At 43.4% G+C, this 23,103-nt stretch overlaps 1 protein-coding gene across 2 annotated transcripts in view; it reads left to right on the top strand.

Moving 5' to 3' along the window:
* Nucleotides 1-321: 321 nt before the first annotated feature.
* Nucleotides 322-23,103, top strand: part of LOC116941533 (stromal membrane-associated protein 1-like) — a 45,451-nt gene continuing 22,669 nt past the window's right edge. The window contains exons 1-7 of one of the 2 annotated variants that reach the window (XM_032952679.2): nucleotides 322-675; nucleotides 7,325-7,458; nucleotides 8,552-8,637; nucleotides 9,874-9,952; nucleotides 12,677-12,721; nucleotides 14,179-14,247; nucleotides 16,045-16,141. In XM_032952679.2, the coding sequence (XP_032808570.1) occupies nucleotides 558-675; nucleotides 7,325-7,458; nucleotides 8,552-8,637; nucleotides 9,874-9,952; nucleotides 12,677-12,721; nucleotides 14,179-14,247; nucleotides 16,045-16,141 (628 nt within the window). In that variant the 5' untranslated portion in view covers nucleotides 322-557. The remainder of the gene's footprint in view (nucleotides 676-7,324; nucleotides 7,459-8,551; nucleotides 8,638-9,873; nucleotides 9,953-12,676; nucleotides 12,722-14,178; nucleotides 14,248-16,044; nucleotides 16,142-23,103) is intronic. The other variant, XM_032952681.2, reaches the window with a different exon arrangement.

Below are 23,103 nucleotides of genomic sequence, written 5' to 3'. Positions count from 1 at the left end.
ATCACAGCGCGAATCTTAAAAAAAATAACTCCCCCCTTCCCCCTCTGCCTGCTTTAAATATTCAACAAGCCTCGTTTACGCGCGTCATAAACACGCGCGCGATGCTGAAGCGGTTTCCGCCATATTGGAAAGGGAACGCTCCCCCCCCAACCCCCAATGGGCGTTCGCATCATAAACGGAGCCCCCCCCCTCTCCTGGCGTCATCACGGCGCGCCACGAAAAACGCCGGCAGAGTGGCGGGCTCCGGCCTGCTGTGTCGCCTTCCCCGACCCCACCCAACATGGCGCCGCGCGTGCCCCCCCCCCACCCCCCTCATTTAAACAGTCCGCGCCCATCGGCTGTAGGAAATGCAATCGGCGGCCGCACCATATTCGCGTCCTCGCCGGCTCCGCCCGACGCAGCCTCAAGTCGCCGCCGCCGCATCTCTCCCCCCCGCACCACCACCACGTCGAGAACACAGCGGACAGCCCTCGTTGTCCCCCCCCGGCCCCGTCGGAGCCATCGCAAGTTATCGCCGATTAAGCTGAGGTCGCGGTAAACGCCGTTCCAAGGGCAAGATGACGACGCGCTCGGAGCGCGAGAAGGCGCTCAAGCAGAATGAACAGCACCAGGCTCTGCTCGTGGCGATGCTGCGCGAAGAGGACAATAAGTACTGCGCCGACTGCGAGGCGAAAGGTGCGGGACACGGGGACACCGGGGCCTAGGGGACATCGGTGATAGGTATGGTGGCAGGGAGAAAAGGGACATGGTGGATACCTAGGGAGAGAAGATGTAGAGGTACGGGGGAGGCAGGAAACAACCAGTGTAGGGAGATTGGGGATAGGGAGATACCAAATTTACGGGACAGAGGGACAACGATTTGGGATGATAACAGGTAACTAGAAGGCAAGACAGACGAGAGGTTGGGGACAGAGCGGAAGAGAACGTGAATTAAGAGAGCCCGAATGACTGAGGATAGGTTGATCGCTGATGGAGAGACGGAAAAGCGTGACCGAGAGACGGGATAATATGATTCTGGGAGACGGAACAGGGTAAAGGGACAAGGAGACTGTGAATAAAAGGTAGTGAAACTGGCGTGGCGTGAGAGGGCAGAGGGAAGTAGAACGGTATAGAGAGAGGGGTAGGGGATGCGGGTATGGTGAGACGGAAGGCACCGAGGGAGGGGGGATTGGGGACGGGAAGAGACAGAGACGGAAACAAGAGACTGGCCTGAGATGGAGGCTTATTAATTGGGAGAGCGACTTTACCGAAAGAACCAAATAGTATGGATTCCTGCAGCCGCGAAAGCTTCAAATCAAGATCAAGTCAAGATAGGGAGAGCGAGCTTTACTGAGATCTCAAATGATAAACCCCAAACCCAGGAATGAAACGATGATTGCAGAACCCATAGGTTACCCACAAACTGAACCGTTAAACCAAGATTAAACAGCTGACCCGAGTTACCTAATGGGTTAACACCCTAATTCTACACACGGGGATAAAACCCAAAACCAATTCGAAACAGACCCCATGAATAAAAACCCTTTACCTTTAACCGTGGACCTCAGACCCTCGACCTGGGAACCAGGTTCTAAAACGAAAGTCCTTCGCTTTGGACAGTGGTTGTCCTTTTAGGGAGACTGGTCCCCCGTCGTTCCAATGTATTGGGCACGAATGGAGAGTAATTGTTCTCGCCGCAGAACTCGTGGTGTATCTCAGGCCTGCACGCGATGTCCTGTGTTCAAACATACGGAACCATTGTGCGGCACGCTGAGTGTGCTTTGCTAAACTGAACCAGTTCTGCATTCATTCGAGAGGCTAGAATTACATCGTTGTAAAGAGATGTCTGAAAAAACAATCTCACCGCGTTATTCCGTATTTTTTCGTTATGATGTTTAACGCATTGTTTAGTCAGTTTTTCTAACCTTGTCGGATGTTTTATTTTGATTATTAACATGACTGGATGAACTGGGAATAGGGGTTATGGCTGGGGTAAGCGTGATAGCCAAGGTTAGCCTTCGCTCAATACTCTTAAGCTGTTCACATCAGCCGCTTATGTAGTGGAATAAGTACGTACTGTTCACTGGCAATGTTGTTGAGTAAGAAGGAGCTGACATAAGGGGGGGGAGCGGTGGCTGAGTGCCTCAAAGGACCGAATGCTGAGTTGGCACTTTTGAGGACCTTTGTCAAAAACCAGACAGCCACCTGTGATTAAACTGCATTTTAAACTGTGTTGAGTTGATGATCACAGCCCAATTATGATTGACTGTTCAGAGATATCGCTCAGTGGTAGTTCTGTGACATCTGCTACTTTGGTCCATTCTCAAACGTAGTGGGTTTGCACTACTCTGGGACAGTTCCAAATTCAACTTTTATCTCATCTCATGTGACACCAATAGCGCGGTAGGGTTAAAACTGGGGACGTAAAAAATATTAACGCGGAGGCGGGAATTATGTATCGCTAGCTTTACTACCCGGCTTCGCCCGAGACTTGGATTCGTCTTGGATTAATACACGGCCGACGCGGATGGTGGGGGAGGGTGACGTCAGCAGGCACACTGCGTGACGCTGCCGCATGCGGGTGACATCACAGATTCTGACGTCACTGCTCACTTGCCATGCAAAATATATCCATTATTGCGCCCCCCCCCCCCCCCCCAAAATACAAAAGTTTATTTTTATACTTTTTGCATTGTCTACAGTCTGGAAGCTGCCCACATGCCGAATTTCAAGTTTGTTGCATGTCGGGAAGTATGCTAAACATTTCGAACAGACACATTCACAAATTTCCCTTTTATTATGTATCATTACATCATGTTGCTTTTCCGAGTTTTGACTCTTTCTGTTATTGCATTTAGATGTTAGCCTGAGGTGGGCAGTGGACCCTGTCCATCCCCAGAGGTGTCTTCTTACCATGCTAGGGGCAGCTCAGGTTAAGATTAAACGCACATGGACCCTGATATCTCCACTGGCGTCTAAGACTCGTCCTGCTAGATTAACTTTTACCCTCATCCATGCTGTGTCTTGCTAGCTTGGTGCATGACAGTACATTCCCTGGCCGTTTTGCGTTTTAGGAAATTTGATGTGTGCTCAGCGAATGTGATTTACACACATACTCAATGTAATAATGCCAAGACAAGTATGTTAGTGCACACAATTATTTTAACAAATTCCAGTGGGAGATATTCAGTGTCATCAAATTGTATCACCTGTGCACTTGGTGAAATAAGGTTACCTAAGGCAGATCCACTACAGAATATTAAGATCTTTATTTAACCAGGAGAGAGTCCACTGACATGCACATCTGTTGTGAGACCTAAATAATGGAATCGAAAAGACAAAAGTGAAAGGGAACGGGTAGTAAAATAATTCAAACCAAACACAAAAGGGGGGAACACAATATAAATTAAAATACTTGCTCTTAATCACATTTGCTAACAACAATACAACGTGAACATTTTGAAGTACTTAAGTGCAGTGGCAGAAGACATCACAACTAGAAGACCTGTGAGGTTAAAGTCCCGGTTGGGTGTTGCCTCGGCTTATCCCTTCATGGAATGAGTATCACACTTTTTGGGATGCTACGCCCCTGTTATAGTAATGGTGAATTTCAACCACTGGCTTGGAGCCTACAGTGGAGATGGTTACGACTATCCCGTGCTTGGTTGAAGAATCACTGTGACACAACCGTCATTTAAGTTAAGCATTAAAAATCCATCCGTGCATCCTGAGGCTATTAGAAGGAAAAACATTCCCTTATTAAAGGTGCGTATATGTCGCAGTGGGTTATTCCCGCGGCTTATTACAGATGCGCCTTTCAGATATATATTTTTTATGATCGAGTAAGTAACTTGAAAGCTCAGAATGGAGAGCTGAGGAAGGTCTTGTGGACTTATTCGGGAAGAGGTGGTTGTGATGTATGAGGAACACGTGCTGTATTTATGAAGACAGGTTAATTAAATGGGTATTATGGTGCCAAGAAAAGGTTGCCAGTTTAACACGTAGGCTTTCGCCACCAATATCCATAATACAGGTTTTGTTTGGGTTAGATCGCGTAAATATAAATGTGTCATTAAAACCGCCACGTAAACAGAACATGCCAATGCTTTACTGGTACAGCACTCCAGTGTATTGAGTAATCAACAACATTCATATTGTAAATGTTTATGGGGTTTATACAAAACTACCCTAGGAGGTTGGATTGTGACTGAAACAGCCGTGCAATCTGACAAGGTGGAAAGCTTGGCGTATCGACATAATTGGTTGTGATGATCTCTGCATCCTGAACTAATTTGTGCAAGACAAGTCTAGCACGACAAGATGCATTGTGTGGCTGGGCGGCGATGATGGACGTTCACTGTCTTATGCGGCGTGTTGCGTGACGCCCCTCCAGAGTGCCACCGCTGCAGTTGACGCGGCATGTTGCGCGCACGCATTTCCGCTTGCCAAGCAGTCATTTCGCAAAACAGCTGACGCGCCTTTAACTTGCGTTGACACTGCCTGGGGGGGCCTCATGCTTCTTCCCTCAGCGCACAAAGGCAAATATCCCTTTGTAGCCTGTTGAGGACGCGTGCTGTTCACATTAAAGTACCTGTTCAAATTAAAGACCCCGTTCAAAAAAACAAATGGGGGGGGGGGGAGGGGGGGGGCACGTTGGATGTCCTAAGCCAGCGTTAAAAAAAAATCCTCATTTTCCTTTTGTGGAAATTGGTTACAGTGCCTCATAGGATTGCTACTGTTGACTCCCCAGAAATGGAGTGTTCATTTTCGTAACAATTGACGGCTTGGTGGGCTCAGTTGGCCAGCAACCAATACTCTTTGGTTCTTTCGGTAAAGTCACGTAGTTCTTTCTTGCTGTGGTTGTCGCACCTGATGACGGACACTTGTGTTGCGCCCGAAACGTCGTGATTTAATTTATTTTATTTTATACCTACGTCACTTTACCGAAAGAACCAAAGAGTATGGATCCCTGCAGTCACGAAAACTTCAAATCTTGGTCAGCAACCAATAGTTACACTTTCAGATTTCCTTTTGTCCAGCAACTAGCACCGGGGCATGCCCAGCCACCTTAATATAATTATTCTGATATTAACCATATTACATGTAGTTAAAGCCAAAAATAGATTCAGATATTGATTGGTATTTATAGATAGTAATCAAACCTGGGTTGTTGAGGTTATTGTACAGTGCGATAACCACCACAGCAACGTTCCCCGAACACCCACACACTTACAAAGCGTCCTCCCATGCTTACGTGGCACAGAACGCGTGCAATATATATTGGAGGGCAGAATCTCACTGGATATGGACTCCCACACTGCATAAAACCACACGCATATTTTGGCACTATTGCACAGGAAATGTACAGGAGCATACACATACAACATCCACCATTCACCATTAAGTGTCAGTTGACGTCACCACGGTGTTTATGCCAAACTAGGTGCACATGGCTTAGTTTATGCCAAACTAGGCCATGTGAAGTGTTGATGGCTAATTTGAACTACTTTTAGCAAGCACCTGCTAAGACCAGAATTACACATCAGTGGTGAGTGGTGTGGCCCAAAACTTGCTTTTGTCATGCAAGTTTATAGCAAGGCAATGCTTTGATTTGCAATTGTAGTGTCATTACAATAAATTATCATTGCTATGGGAAGATGAAGTTTCCCACTCCAAACATTGAATCATAATGAATTAATGGAGTACTGTATATGTATATGGCGACTGTGTGTGCAGTAAAATAATACGTACTGTGTAATCTTTAAACTTTATACTATCTATATAAAAGGGAAATTTGTGAATGTGTGTCTGTTCGAAATGTTTAGCATACTTCCCGACATGCAACAAACTTGAAATGTGGCATGTGGGTAGCTTCCAGACTGTACACAATGCAAAACGTATAAAATATACTTTTGTATTTTGGGGGGGGGGGGGGCGCAATAATGGGTATATTTTGCACGGCAAGTGAGCGGTGACGTCATATCAGTGATGTCACCCGCATGCGGCAGCGTCACGCAGTGTGCCTGCTGACGTCACCCCCCCCACACTCCGCGTCGGCCGTGTATTAATCCAAGACAAGTATCCAAGTCCTGGGCGAAGCCGGATAGTAAAGCTAGTACAGTATAACTGGACCTGCAGTTTAGAAGGTATGGCACAATGAAGGTGTTGTGCGTGAATATTTTCTCACTTGTAATGGCAAGTAACGAACATATTAAACTCGTTATTTTGCTAAGTTTTACTGTGGTGCCTCGACAAGGAAAAACAATTCAGTGGGAACTTTCCTCAAAGACCAAATTTTTATTTTATTTGGCAAACGTTCAACTTGCTGCCCTGAGTGATGTGTTTATGTTGAGCAATGTGAATAAATTGTATGCTTCACATACACCACAACCATTAATTAAATTATGACCTAGTCAACTTGAAGATGGCTACCAAGACCATCAACCTATGGAAAGTTCAGAACCCCGTTTAATCACAGGTGGCTTCCTGGATTTATAATCTAGCATCTTCGAGTCTCTGCTTAGCACTCTAATCTCTGAGCTTCTAAACACGTCCAGAATCGACCCCGCTTTGAACTCTCATAAGTAGAATATCACTCTTTGTTACGAAATGGCATGTTGAAGCAGATTTTTGCAGAACTACTGAGATCCCTTCAAGTTACCTTAACCGTGCTAGGGGACAGTACTGTCCCACTTTCCCTACCACAGATTACTGAGTCGCACGGCAGTCAAGTGGACATTAAAAAAATTGTAGAGCTGAAATGTAGTCAAACTAAGTGGCAACTCAAATTTAATTAGATTGATGTTTGTGCAGCTTTTGGTGACTAGACTAATACTACAAACTCACGATACTTGAGAATGTGACTTAACCACAGGGATCTGAAACTCCGATTCCATCTCAGGATATCACAGTGACAATTCATCTCTCTTAACATAAGCCACCCAGCCGCCTCTCAAGAATCAAACTTGATGAACGAATTTATGCTTTTTTACACCCAAACTGTATGTACGCATTAAAACTAAAAAACTATATTTTTATTTTAGCAGGTGTAAGGCCGATTGAGCTATATAGCTCTTTTTTCAAATGCGACCAGAAATTCATGGCAGCCATATAATCTTAACGCATGTTTTTAAATGTGGAGGGAAAACCATGCAACCACGGGGAAAACACTCCCAAATATACAGACACGAGGGTCTGGATCAAACCCACGACCTGTATACCAGGCATGGTAGTTAACGTCTCGCCACTGTGGCAGATCTCGCATTCACTTTGAGTTGAGCACGTGGCGTGTGACCACCGTGGTGTGTGTGGCCACCCTGACCGGGAGCGCTATCCGGTTACCCAGGTCCCAGGTGGGCATCGTGGAACCTCGGCGTGTTCGTGTGCATCCGCTGTGCGGGCATCCACCGCAACCTGGGCGTGCACATCTCGCGTGTGAAATCTGTCAATCTCGACCAGTGGACGCCCGAGCAGATCCAGGTAGGTGCCTCCAAGCTGCTGCAACCACGGTGTCTGCTGTATATGCTCGGTGTTGGGGGGAGGGGGGAGAGACTGGAGCGACAAATGCTGTCCGAACCAGAGAAACACGCTCAGCCATGTTTCACTCTGCCTCCCTGCGGCACATGATATGCTTCAAGCTGGCTCCTGAGCCTCAGGTATTCATCATTCGTAAATATTTAGAAGGCGCCTAAATTTGGCTTTTTGAACCGAAGGCTAAATGTGTCTTATTCTACATCTCTCACAATGAACTCCAAAAAATCGTTAATATTTTCATGTTTTAGCCGAGCCCACCAGCATTAGAATGGAATTCTGAAAATCCTGAAGATGCATTGGTTTGGCCTCGTGAGCTTCAGACATTCATGATCGCTTAAGAATCCTGAAAGTGCTTTCATCTGGGTGTTAATGTTGAACCCTAACAATCTCAAAGGTCAGTTTAACACGTAGGTTTTCGCGAAGGTGCTTTAATTTGCCTGCCTGTGCGCTGTTGTGCTCTTTGGTATGTGCTTGCTAATGTGTATCATTGTGTTTTTTGTGTAAAGTGCATAAAGCCAGGCACAATCACTTAGTGGTGAATGTCGGTAGTTTGTGTACAGTACATAATACAGATTTTTTTTAAATATGGTTTTGGTGTTACATGACACAAAATATGACATCGCAACTTGCACAAAAATATTCGTTTATTCATAATTTAACATTGACTCTTCCATTCACAATGCATGCATTGAATTGTGTGCATTAGAATTGATTATTTCAAAATTATGCAAAATTCACTAATTTGTGCTATTAAAAAAATCGTATGTAAATAGAGGAAATGAGAGAATATGAAGCAGACGATGCATGAGACTGTAGACAACATACAATAAACATGTTATTCTTCACTCGTGTCATGTATCGAATTTGTGACAGCCCCATAAATTTAATTGGATGACTCATCACATGCCTGCAGATGAGCCTCCAGTCATAGACGAATGACTTTCACAAATTCCGGGAGAGGATTGCCAATCACTCACTGTCCCACGAGGATGTGCGATGCATTATAACTGGTGCGCTGTGTGTTCCGCATGCACGGTAGAACATTCAAGAGATGGGCAACAGGAAAGCACGACGTCTGTACGAGGCCAACCTGCCAGACAGCTTCAGGAGACCGCAGTCCGACCAGTATCCTTTGCCCGGCCCGGCTGAAGAAATGTTGCTGCTGTTTATGTACCGACTAAGCTGTCGCATTGTCCCTACAGGATTACCGGTTGACACGAGCCCTGCCTTCCTAGCCCCCGCCGCCTTTCACTATGCGTTTGGGCACAAATGCCTGGAACGTTAATCGTATTAAGCATGCTCAGTGCTTGTTTCCCTAGAAGCTGGACACCAATGCTTTAGTCCTGACATTTTGTCATTACGAATGATGATAATAATAATAATGCATGGCAGCATTTTGTAGGAGTACACACTCCTAAGGCAGTTTCCTGGCAAGTCAAGCTCGTAAACCTCAATCTTGATTTGAAGATAAAAATCCTCGGATTATGCAACGTTACACTGAGTAGAGTTCTGGACTCACAATTGGAAAATGTTGAGTTGAGGACAGGTGTCGTCTCAGCTCATCTCTGCATGATGGTCAATAAAGTAGGCGCAAATTTGTGTCTAGCTGCTCAAACGAGCAATGGTGGTGCTCATCTCCTTTGTTGGCCCTGAACCATTTGCTGAGAATGCACATTTTTATGCTGAGGACTAAAAAGTGATTCTCATGCATCCTTGAGGGGGATGATGAGTTGAATTGTTACCTGATTTGAATTTTGAATGTGTGACCTTCCAAATACGAGTCTATCACTCTAAACACAGTAATATATGGTGCTTTTTTATATTGAGTAAATCAAATTAAATATTAATTGATAGTTATTGGTCCATGTGCTTCTGGATGAAGGCTTCCCTGTGCCATGTCAGTCACGGGGGTGGTTTGACCATACTTAATCATGACGGTCAGTGCATGTTGGTAAAGGAATGTGGTGGGGTAGCCAGGACTGGTTCGGATATCACTTGCCACTGATGTTAGCATTGGCAGGGAATTGAACTCTGGCGATGGGGTTCATAGCGAATGCGCTTTACCACTGCGCGAACGCGTTGCTCGTTAATTGCATACGCTCATAAATTCAGGCCCACACGCACGAGTGCCTGTTCAGCACCTTTCGTGTCATTTAGCAAATGAAGTCACTGTTCACATTTAGGCATGTTCTACATTAAATATAAAGAAAATGGTTTTAAATATAAGAAGATATTCATGTTTTCTGACTAATTTACGAATGTTTTGTGTTTACTGCTGTGTTGGAATTACTGTTTTTTAAAAGTATTTACACACTGGCAGTGTCTATCGTGGCAACCCTTAACCGCTAACCTACAATTTAGTGCCGTCGAAATTTTCATCCGAGAAAAGTATGAAAAGAAAAAGTACATGGACAAAAGTTTGGACATTAACGCTCTTAAGGTCAGTAATAGTAAGATCGCAAAAATCAAATTTATTCTCAACCTTCTTGTCTTTGGCATACACATCTACAGAATCAATTTTTTTGGTCGCCCAGACAATAATTACTGTAAACTGAAAAGCGTACAAGCAATAACTTCACTCCTGTGCAGTTTCAAAGTCCTTGTGGGAGTTTACACACAAGCACAATACTTGAGGCTCTGCATTTGTGTTTGTTTATCAAGCTTTCATAATCACTGGGTCAATATGGCCAAGCTTGGCCACTTGTTTGTTCGGCAAACAGTGCAATGGTAATGAGTACTGGCAAGCAGGCTACAGTAGCGGTCAAGGGAAGTCTAACAACGCACTGCATGGTGGCTATGCTTTTGACTTTCCCCAGACATACTAACAGTGGTTGTTCGAAGGTGATTCTGGCTTCTGACATGGGAATGTAGTATTTCCACCACTGATTCAGGGCTGCCAATGACATGGGTGCTGCCCCATTGCTCATTTGACCAGAGCAATATCTAGACTTTTAATTGGAATTTTGAAACTTTAAATTGTTGGTAAGGTTTGGGAGTTTGGTAATTTTGATGGTGCGAGTTATGCTATAAGACCAAATTATTTTCAGTTCAAATATCCAGTAATCCGTGTTAAGCTGAACACTGTTCGTCTTCAACGTGTCTCTGTGATTGAGAAAGGCACATGAAAGCATGTTTGCTGGGGACGTGGCATGCTGTACAAGGTCACACGGGTGCTCTAGAGGCACTCGATGAGTGCACTGGAATGGAGAATATAGAATACATTGACGTAATGAGCCAGCTAAGCTTTAGCGCGAAAAACATTAATACATATTCTATAGTTATGTCGGTAAAGTCACGTAGATAGAAAAATAATAACAATAAAAATGAAAATAAAGTGAATATTTTTTATTCACTTTATTTGTATTATTTTGTTATTTTTTCTATCTACGTGATTTTACCGAAAGAACCATAGGATATGAATTCCTGCAGTCACGAAAGTTGTAAGTCAAAACATGAATACATGTGTATATTGTACATTTAATGGGATGTTGGTACATCTGTGAAGTTGTTTCAACAGCAAAGTGCTACTTAGCATAAACACAAACTGTCTGCGAACAACCCTCTGCCACCTTGCAGTGGATTATTCCTTTTTAAAATGATAATTCCTTCCAATCTATCGTTTTTTGCCATAAAACGTCGCTGTCTTCTGAATCCTTAATGTCAATATTTATTTTCCCTTAATAGCTATGTGGTTATAGCAGTAAATATGAAAAAAAACTAGAGCAACCATCGTGATTGCTGTTCTGAACATAGTGATAGATAAAGTAATTGCCTTGAAGGACTGACATAAACCGGCGATCTTGTTTCTGCCAGTGCTGTAATGTCATTTTCTGCTTTTTCCCCATGTAAGCATTAATACCACCCTACCAGGCAGCTGTGTGTCATAAGTCTACAGTACTTGCCACTGAACCAGATTAAACAAGTTTGATGGTTCAATTCGCGCCACACTCACCGGAAAAAAAACTTGCAGATCATTTCTCGTGTTGTAACCATGTGTGGGTCAGTTTGCTCGCTGAAGTTTATTTGTAGATAATGCTAAGAATGTCTTTCCATACTCAAGCGAGTGTTGGGCATTGTTCAACTCCGTTCTTAGCCTTGAGCCTCTGATGGAAATTCCACATTCCTGTGGTGGTAGGTCAGTGTCTACACCTAATACTATATATTGATGCAACTACCTATTTAATTTTGGGTGCCAAGCTGTATAATTTTGGAAAAATACTGAATCTTGGAGGACTCATCTGGTTAAGTAATTAAAACATTCCAATTGAATTGAGAACATTGGCTGCCAGCAGCGTCACTCTAGGCCATGCAGTTTTTTGAGCACCTGCGCAGCTCTCAGCGGTTGCTTTAAACAAAAATGTTGTGGTGCTCAACTGGACTTGCTTAATTAAAACTGTGCCCTGGTGTGACAGGTACGATGTGAAGAGATGTGTTTAAATTCCTTTTTCAGTTCTATGTCTGGGTAATGGGAACCTGTTACCAAATATGTTGGCTCTGTTGCCTGTCATTACACTTGTGCTGAGAGAGGGCTACTTTTGAAATGTTACCAGTCTCTCATTACTGCTTATTTTTAAAGGTTTTTCATGTAACATAGTAGAATGCTTTCAAAATAATGTAATTTTATTTTTAAATTACTTTCGTGATTAATTGCTTCAAAAATGTCAAACTTTCCCTGTGCAAACGAGCCACCACCATAATTTACACCACTGGCTCGAGTACCATCGTTTAACGCTCATTTAAGCAGGGAGACACTTTCAATTGTGAGTCTAACCACAGTTAGACCCATCCTGTCGCATTAGCATAGCACTCCTCAACACTGCCGCTACTTTTATGCTTTATATGGCTGCCTTTGTTGTTAAAGCTTCCAAATTTTCCAGGAAGCTTGACCGGGATGCATGATGAGCCCTGTCTACTTCTCTGTAAATCCTAATCACTGCTCGGGTAGCTCCGTCGTTTTGCCCCGATTAGCAGTCGAGCATGAAGCCCAAAAATATTAAGCAGAGGCGAAAACCTGATTTTTTTCAAAAGATTGAGGACACTCGAACAGCCTTTCTACTAATAGGGGCAGTCCCAGTCAAACCGGGACTTTTGGTATCCTTGTGCATGTTTAGTGTTCACTACGCGCGCCATGCGTGACAAATGTGCGCCTTTCTCTCGCAAACAGTCCTCGGCTTCCTCGGCGTCACTATCAGGAGAGAGCCGAGTGGAGGTATTGTCACCCTTCCTTATTTAAGCCACTGGAAAACTGAACAGTGCATGTCCTGCTATGTAAACGGCCAGGAATTCATGCATGTTTGTTTTAGAAACATGAAAAAGTATTTGGTTTAGGTTTTCATGCTAGCTATGCTTGCATGAAAATATTTACTGGAACTTATTTGGCCAAGTGGCACTGTGGGCAGGGGACTTGACTCAAGTTGAAAAGTTGCAAGTTCAAATCCTGGTTTGGGGTTGCAACTCAGAACATTATATCTCCCAGGATAAAAAAAAAACAATCAGTACTGCTAAAGGTAGTCAACCATGTTTTCCCCTCTCGACTGGCCTTCGCTATAAATGTGGGATTTCCACAACTGGGTGGGGGCCGTCAAAGGATATGAGACACCATCTGACTTCCAATTTCGATTCAAGAGCTCTGACCACAATTCCACAGATAATGTTTAAATAATGCCACTTGTAGCATATCATCATCACCAGCCATTGTTTAACCACTGCTGGATAAAGGCCATCCCACCCTATAGTGCCATCCCAAATGTGATGCCACAATCCATTTTACTCCTGCACATGAACTGATCTCATCTTTGTTCATCCTTTTGAGTGCATTCTCTCCTTTGGCTGCCATTCTAAATCCACTCTTGTCCGTTTGTCATCATCCCGTCTATCGATGTGTTTCGTTCAAGCTCACATACTTTTCTTCAGAGGAGATGTAACTCAAAAGACAAATGCTTTTCGATGCCTACATATGCTGTGTTGCTTGCTGTCTCTAATAAACGTTATAAGTTTCCTTAATGATAATAAATATGATAACATTAGAGTACTCTGGTGACATAGATGTACATATGCCATGGTATGGTCCCTTGCTTGATCATAATTACAAAGTATTTGGATTATCATTAACAAAGCTAAAACTTTACATATTACACAGATCCTTTGCCCATCCATACAAGCTTAGAACGAATTGTTTTTTGAGTTACATTTTCCTAATAGTTGGATACTGTCTCTGATTTGCATTTTTTCCCTGATTTATATGCCCCTCTTTTTCACAGCATATAAACATGCTAAAAAAGCAACATGTAAAGCAACTTTGTCGATCTACATTTGACTATTATTTCACTTACTGAAGCTGATTAAGTGGTTTGTGTGATTCACCGCAGATTAAATATAGCGATGCAAATTAAGTGTCCTTCTTTCGTGGTCACTTGTATACCAGTGGCTTAAGAATGATCAGCGACTTGTAAGTGCCGTTGATTCGCATATATGTATCGTGTGCATCTTACATATGTATGTATGTTGAAATTATTTCGCACCGTATGTAGCCAACTGTGCTAATTGTAGGTTCCGGGAGAAGGATAACTAAACACAAAAAGCATTTTTAAACAAATTCGTTTTCAATCTAGATTTAAAACTGCATAGTTCCAGTGGCTTACGTGACACTTGCCTTATTTCCTACAGAAGGAGAAGGACAGACGGGTGGAGGAGAAGAAAAAGGAGAAGGCAGTTCCCTTCAGCAAACCCAAAGCCGTGAGTCTGGGGGACACTGTTAAAGCAGTCACCTTAGAGATGAGATGTACTGTAGAGGTTGTTACAAGCTCGAGAGGCAAAGGCATTGCTGTGGTTTACATTGTGCTGGTGCTAGTGGCTGAACAGGAACTTGCAGTGGTGATGAAATCAGGTAAAGCAAACTGCATCTGATATAGCATTTGTGTGCCCACTTGTTGACACGTGTGTTGTTTTGCCCTTGTACAGTTTTCTTTATCATTTACACACAATCGTGCACCATTGTGTGTGCGCGTAAGAGTATACAATGCAAGTGGCCACGTGGAAGTTTGTGTGTATATGCAGTTTTGTTTTTGCACTCAGCGTATTGTGTTACACAATGAGCAAAACACTTGGCTTTCATTATGGTTTCACCACAGAGACACGTGTTTCATTGTTTGACGACTGGGAAGTTATTTCACAGGCTAAAACCCAATACATCTCTTTCATGAATGTCTTGTACCTCAAATGCTGGTTTGTGCTGTCTTCTGTGTGGACAAGTGAGTGCTTCACTCTCTGTCCTCTGTTGAAAACACACCAAGAGATATTATTTAAAAACCCAAATTTTATCTAGGTCTGTTAGTGCAAAGTGAGAGTAATAGATTTAATCGGGAAGACAGCCAGAGGTCAGGGGGGGGTGGGGTGACCAAGAGGAAGACCTTAATCCAGATGGTGTTTATGAAACTAAAATATCAGATATTGGTGGTTATGTGTCGACTGCAGTGGCTCAAAAATCTAGCATAAGGCAGGAAGCGATGACAGTAGGATTGGCAGAAGTGGCTGTGATTAACTCTTGACCTTTGGCATTGTGCTGTCATTGGTGGCTGGGCTGGCACCACCACGCACGCAAGATTTGAAGTTGCGGTCTGGGATGTGAAACCCAAGATCTCAGCACTGCCGGCTCAGGGCACCGACTTGGGTGTAATAAAAATTGAGAATACCGTGTATTATTTAACACTTACCATGTTTTGGGAGTGTCTTCGAACAACAATATGAGTTTCCCAAGGGAACAGTACCACAATAATTTTCTCTACTCTACAAACCCTAAGGCCTGAGTTTGATTCCCAGCCACTGCTAACGTGAGTGGGGAGCAATATCTGTAATAATATATCTCTCATCAACCCGCAATGACCAATGAGGTGGAGTATGGTCAAACAACCCCCACGACTGGCAGACGGTGTGTTACTCCTAGTACGCACGGTGAAGTTTCTCCTGGTTCTCTGATTTCCTTCTGCATGCCAAGGGGCCATCCATTTAGTACATGCGCAAAAATTTGACAAAACTTGACCCCTCCCCCCCTCCCTGTACGCACGCGTACTTTTTACACCCCCGCCCACCTGCGTACATACGCTTGATGCACCCCTCCGCCCGAATCCTATAGAACGGCCGATATTTAATCCACGTAGAAACGATCAAGGATTGATAATATTAACATGTTTAAGCAAAGAGTCCACCGCCGGACTATCGAACTCATTTGAAGGCCAATGTAGACAAATTATTATTGAGGCTCCACCCCCCCCTCCCGCTGTTTCCTATGCATACGTACATTGTCAGTAGACCCACCATACACAAACGTACGCATTTGGGTTAACCCCCCCTAAATGGATGGCTCCCAAACACACGTTATTAGTGATGACAAAATATCTAAATCAGGTCCTCTGAAAAAAGTATTGAGACTCAGCGAGGCTTTTGTGGGTAAAGAATTGGCATTGCTGGTTGTATCCGCTCGGGCTGGTATTAATCAGTGGCCGTTTCTCCTTGTGCTGTCACTTCCGGGATCAGAAGTCTCCTGAGCAGCAGCAGCAGCGGCCACCAATTCCGTTAGCAAAGGCAGCTCCACCAAAGCCAGCTGTGCCTCCTGTGGACCTTCTCGGCTTGGGTAAGTATTGTCACTTCTGAAAGGGAGTCCACGCGAGTTGTCCTAGCAGGGGTACTTTGCCGTTTCGATCAACAGGAATACTCGTAGGGTAGGGCAGGCACAGCGCGGATGCTTGCAAGGCACGGGCGCTCGTTGACTTCAGCCTTTTCTTCCCAAAGCCCCTAGCCTTGGTGCCACATCTTTTTATAAATCCTCTCTTCTTCTTCCCCGCCAATCTGTATCTTTTGGGTTCCCCCCCCCCAATCTCCTATCCCCCTTTTCACGCCCCTTTCATGACCCCTACATTAAATCCTGGCATGTCCCTGCATGACCTCTACACTTTCATAGGCTTCATCAATCAATTTGGAAGTAAATAAAATAAATGGATGTCTATTGTGTTCCTATATACAGTGAGGGAAAAAAATATTTGATCCCCTGCTGATTTTGTACGTTTGCCCACTGACAAAGAAATTATCAGTATATAATTTTAATGGTAGGTTTATTTGAACAGTGAGAGACAGAATAACAACAACAAAATTTAGAAAAACGCATGTCAAAAATGTTATAAATTGATTTGCATTTTAATGAGGGAAATAAGTATTTGACCCCCTCTCAATCAGAAAGATTTCTGGCTCCCAGGTGTCTTTTATACAGGTAACAAGCTGAGATTAGGAGCACACTCTTAAAGGGAGTGCTCCTAATCTCAGCTTGTTACCTGTATAAAAGACACCTGTCCACAGAAGCAATCAATCAGATTCCAAACTCTCCACCATGGCCAAGACCAAAGAGCTCTCGAAGGATGTCGGGGACAAGATTGTAGACCTACACAAGGCTGGAATTGGCTACAAGACCATTGCCAAGCAGCTTGGTGAGCAGGTCACAACAGTTGGTGCGATTATTCGCAAATGGAAGAAACACAAAAGAACTGTCAATCTGCCTCGGCCTGGGGCTCCATGCAAGATCTCACCTCGTGGAGTTTTAATGGTCATGAGAACGGTGAGGAATCAGCCCAGAACTACAAGGGAGGATCTTGTCAATGATCTCAAGGCAGCTGGGACCATAGTCACCAGTGCCCGCAAGGTCCCCCTGCTCAAGAAGGCACATATACATGCCTGTCTGAAGTTTGCCAATGAACATCAGAATGATTCAGAGGACAACTGGGTGAAAGTGTTGTGGGCAGATGAGACCAAAATGAAGCTCTTTGGCATCAACTCAACTCGCCGTGTTTGGAGGAGGAGGAATGCTGCCTATGACCCCAAGAACACCATCCACACCGTCAAACATGGAGGTGGAAACATTATGCTTTGGGGGTGTTTTTTCTGCTAAGGGGACATGACAACTTCACCGCATCAAAGGGACAATGGACGGGGCTCTGTACCGTCAAATCTTGGGTGAGAACCTCCTTCCCTCAGCCAGGGCATTGAAAATAGGTCGTGGATGGGTATTCCAGCATGACAATGACCCAAAACACACGGCCAAGGCAACAAAGGAGTGGCTCAAGAAGAAGCACATTAAGGTCCTGGAGTGGCCTAGCCAGTCTCCAGACCTTAATCCCATAGAAAATCTGTGGAGGGAGCTGAAGGTTCGAGTTGCCAAACGTCAGCCTCAAAACCTTAATGACTTGGAGAAGATCTGCAAAGAGGAGTGGGACAAAATCCCTCCTGAGATGTGTGCAAACCTGGTGGCCAACTACAAGAAACGTCTGATCTCTGCGATTGCCAACAAGGGTTTTGCCACCAAGTACTAAGTCATGTTTTGCAGAGGGGTCAAATACTTATTTCCCTCATTAAATGCAAATCAATTTATAACATTTTTGACATGCGTTTTTCTGGATTTTTTTGTTGTTATTCTGTCTCTCACTGTTCAAATAAACCTACCATTAAAATTATAGACTGATCATTTCTTTGTCAGTGGGCAAAAACGTACAAAATCAGCAGGGGAGTACATTTTTCCCTCACTGTATAAAATGAAATACGTCTTAATCTGTTGGCTTATTGACCTTCCAGACTTACATGAAACAGCATTTGATTGCCCTACGCTTCAATTAAATGCTTAGCATTTGATTGCTTATTTTTACCAGGAGCATGTTTTCTTAAACAAATGCTGCTGGTTGATATAAGTGTAGAAATCAAATAGACTAATAACAAATTTTACAGTGGAGATATAGGATGCAAGTATGTATTTATTTACCCAGAATAACCTGCTGCATCACAATGAGTGTTTATATCGTGATGTTATTTGCATTTGAATGTTATTCCTCAATAATGTACAGATTGTACATAATGTACAGATTGTACATTATTATGATTTGGGAATAATATAAGGATTTTATTTCCCACGTTACAGAATACAGTAAACAAAAAATGCATTATTGGGATTGATCTTTTGATCTTTTGCAACTTGGCTCAGGCAAGTGGCCACCCAGCCTCCGATAAGACCATTCGGTTGCGTTTCTCTCATTGAGGTCAATAGTGTATCAGTAGGGAATGTTAGAAACGGTTATAGTAAATTACTCAACTTTAAACATATTAAGTTTTGACTTAACTTTCTTGACTGCAGGAATTCATATTATTGGTTCTTTTGGTAAAGTCACGTAGATAGAACAATAAAATAATACAAAATAAAAATGAAAATAAAATATCACGACGTTTCGATCGCAAGACAAGCAATCGTCATCAGGTGAAAAAAGAGGGGGGAAAGCTGCTGAGGCATGCTGTTTGAAAGGTTTGAAATGGGATGTAGCGCAAGGGTTATAAACGAAGTGGGCAGGGCTAGTGATGTTAAAGTGAGAGATATTAGCATGTCAATGTAAGAGATAAGCATATGAATGTAAACGGCGGCTGTGTAAACAAAGTGGGCGAGGCTAGTGATGTTAAAGTGAGAGAGATTAGCATACTCTTTGGTTCTTTCGGTTAAGTCACGTAGGTATAAAATGCAATAAATCATGACGTTTCGATCGCAACACAAGCGGTCGTCCTTAGGCGGAAAAAATATAATCCAGCAGTGGAACTGCTGAACTAGCAAGAGAGCTGTTACAACAAGAGGTTATAGATGTGGTGATGGGCAAGCAAGCGGAGTCTGAGCTGGAAAGGAATTCCACCCCCGGACGCAAACGCCTCAGTTGTGTTAATAGGGGAGATTAGGGAGAGAGGGATTAGGAAGGGAGGTTAGCATGAATGAGCTTCCGTCGCCGCATAAGAGTATCATGCCAGCATATGCGCACAACAGCAGTGCTAATGAGAGATTAGCACCATGAGAGTGCAATCCAAAGGACATGTGAGCATGAGAGTGCAATCCAAAGGACATGTGAGAGATATAAGAGAGAGGCATAGAGAAAGAGAGAGAGAGACACAGAGTCGGAAATAACAGCTGACATAGGCAGGTACAGTGAGGGAAAAAAGTGTTTAATACTGGTAGGAACGAAGTTGTAAACTGAGTGTACCAGCCTGCAATAGATTAATGTGTCCGTCCGTCCGTCCCCTTTCAATACTTTAACGAAGTGAAAAATTCCAATGTTCCTACCAGCCCACCCTGACAAAGAAATTATCAGTCTATTATTTTAATGGTAGGTTTATTTGAACAGTGAGAGGCAGAATAACAACAACAAAATTTAGAAAAATGCATGTCAAAAATGTTATAAATTGATTTGCATTTTAATGAGGGAAATAAGTATTTGACCCCCTCTCAATCAGAAATATGTCTGGCTCCCAGTTGCCTTGGCTGTGTGTTTTGGGTCATTGTCATGCTGGAATACCCATCCACGACCCATTTTCAATGCCCTGGCTGAGGGAAGGAGGTTCTCACCCAAGGTTTGACGGTACATGGCCCCGTCCATCGTCCCTTTGATGCGGTGAAGTTGTCCTGTCCCCTTAGCAGAAAAACACCCCCAAAGCATAATGTTTCCACCTCCATGTTTGACGGTGTGGATGGTGTTCTTGTGGTCATAGGCAGCATTCCTCCTCCTCCAAGCACGGCGAGTTGAGTTGATGCCAAAGAGCTTCATTTTGGTCTCATCTGACCACAACACTTTCACCCAGTTGTCCTCTGAAACTTCAGACGGGCATGTATATGTGCTTTCTTGAGCAGGGGGACCTTGCGGGCGCTGCAGGATTTCAGTCCTTCACGGCGTAGTGTGTTACCAATTGTTTTCTTGGTGACTATGGTCCCAGCTGCCTTGAGATCATTGACAAGATCCTCCCTTGTAGTTCTGGGCTGATTCCTCACCGTTCTCATGATCATTAAAACTCCACGAGGTGAGATCTTGCATGGAGCCCCAGGCCGAGGGAGATTGACAGTTCTTTTGTGTTTCTTCCATTTGCGAATAATCGCACCAACTGTTGTCACCTGCTCACCAAGCTGCTTGGCAATGGTCTTATAGCCAATTCCAGCCTTGTGTAGGTCTACAATCTTGTCCCTAACATCCTTGGAGAGCTCTTTGGTCTTGGCCATGGTGGAGAGTTTGGAATCTGATAGATTGCTTCTGTGGACAGGTGTCTTTTATACAGGTAACAAGCTGAGATTAGGAGCACTCCCTTTCAGAGTGTGCTCCTAATCTCAGCTTGTTACCTGTATAAAAAACACCTGGGAGCCAGAAATATTTCTGATTGAGAGGGGGTCAGATGCTTATTTCCCTCATTAAAATGCAATCAATTTATAACATTTTTTGACATGCGTTTTTATGGATTTTCTTGTTGGTATTCTGTCTCTCACTATTCAAATAAACCTACCATTAAAATTATAGACTGATCATTTCTTTGTCAGTGGGCAAACGTACGAAATCGGCAGGGGATCAAATACTTTTTTCCCTCACTGTAGGATGGAAACATCACAGCCAGTTATGACTTAAACTGGTTAATAATGTCCTTCCAATGATTGCTCAGTTTGTACCCAGCTTTTCGGTTGAAATTGTGTCTGTCTATCTATCTGGATGTCTTCATGAACGAATCTTTGTTGATCGCCAGTGATGTTTGCAGAGTACCTTCGTTTTGGAGAAATCAATTTCGTGTGAGCCCACCGCATTAAAACAATGATCAGCCACGGCTGAGGTATTGGTCCTACCGTGTTTCAGATCTGCCTTATGTTCACAAACACGGTCCGAGACATGTCACTTAGTTTCCCCAATGTAACTACTGCCGCAGGCACAGCCTATTTTGTAGACGCCGGGGTATTGCATGTCGGGGATCACATCTTTCGCAGATGGGATCAAATCACGAATTTTATGTACTGTGTTAAATCGAACCTGGATCTTGTGTTTGCTCATGATTTTGGAAATATTTTGGTGACCCCTGCTATGTATGGCAAGGTGATGGTTTTGATTGGGTCCTCAGATGGTTCTTTCCCAATGGTTCGGGTGACAGCTTTACGGATTGTGTAGTCTGAATATCCATTCATCTTGAGGGCTTGTTGTACGTTTTCCAGTTCATTGGCTAGGTGGTAATGGTCGGAAATACAACGAGCTCGATGGTGTAGAATTTTGATGAGGTAATTCTTCTGGGATGGTTGGTGGTTGGAGTCAGGTTTTAGGTAGGCATCCGTATGGGTGGCTTTCCTGTAGACAGTGTCCCATTGAGCCATCTGGTCTCTTCGATTAAAACATCGCCATCCTTTTCCATCTCCACGGTGAATTTGATGGCTGGGTGTATGGAATTGATGTGGTTGAGGAATTAGTTCAGAGCTGGTAGGCCATGTAGCCAGATGACGAAGGTGTCATCTATGTACCTCTTCCACAAGGACGGACGTAGAGTGGATGCCTGGATGGCACCTGTCTCAAATTTTTCCATGCAAACATTGGCGACAACTGGAGATAAGGGCGAACCCATTGGGGCACCTTCAACTTGTTTGTAGAATGTTCCATTCCAGGTGAAGTAAGTGTTTGTGAGGCAGTGTCTAACCAGGGCCGGTACATCAGCATTCAGTCCTTGTTGGACCAAATCTTCAATGATTGCAATGGTGTCAGGCAGAGGAACTTTGGTAAACAAAGATACTACATCGAAACTAACGAGCATTCACCTGGAGATAGTGAGATGTCCTTAATTAACGATACCAAGTGAGCTGAGTTAAGTACAGCTGAGGTGGTCTTAGTAGTGAATGGTTGTAAGGTCTCAGACAGAAATCGGGCCAGTTTGTAGGTGGGTGAGTCAATGGTGGAGACGATAGGACGAAGTGGTGTGCCTTCTTTATGGATTTTTGGTAAGCCATACAATCAGGGTAGTCTAGCCGCAGAGGGTTTTAAGGAAAACCGCTTGGTTGGTTCGATTAAAGATGTCGAATCAGTGATGATATTGTTGGTTTTCGTAACCAGGCGGTTGGTGGGATCTCTTGATTTTGGTATAGCTTCCATCATTAAGTAGGTCCTGAATTTTGTTAATTGTATGTGGTTTTGTCCATGATGACAGTGGTATTCTTCAGGCGGATGAAGACCGCTTCTGTTGCGATCAAAACGTCGTGGGTATTTTGCTTTTATTTTTTTTCAATTTATTTTCAATTTTATTTTACTGGTTTTTTTTTGCTTTTATTATTTTAAATGTATTACTTGTATTTTTTATTTATTTAAATTTGTTTTACATTTTTAGATTTTTTGTTTTCTATTCATGTAACTTTACCGAAACAACCAATAATATACATATATTAAGTGTCATGTATTGTCTCTTGATTGCGTGCTAAACTGTATGATTCTTATTCTTTGGGTCTTTCGGTAAATTCATGTAGATAGGGTCAAAGAAAATAACAAAAAACTACGACGTTTCGATCGCAACCCATGACGACCGCTTGTGTTGCGATGGAAACATTGTCGTTTTTTGTTATTTTCTTTGAACCTATCTACGTGACTTTACCGAAAGACCCAAAGAATATGAATTCCTGCAGTCACGAAAGCTTTAAGTCTATGATTCTTGTTTATAATTTTATCATGCTTTTTTCTGTGTAACGTTAAATGGTCATTGTATATGTATCGTGCAATAGCAATTAGACACGAACGCCACTTC

This window comes from Petromyzon marinus, chromosome 12 (genome assembly GCF_048934315.1).
Source record: "Petromyzon marinus isolate PM22_M1 ecotype Great Lakes invasive population chromosome 12, UKy_Petmar_22M1.pri1.0, whole genome shotgun sequence".
Taxonomy (NCBI): Eukaryota; Metazoa; Chordata; class Hyperoartia; order Petromyzontiformes; family Petromyzontidae; genus Petromyzon; species Petromyzon marinus.
The sequence above is the reverse complement of the archived record's forward strand: the minus strand, read 5'-3'. Positions and strand labels throughout refer to the sequence as shown.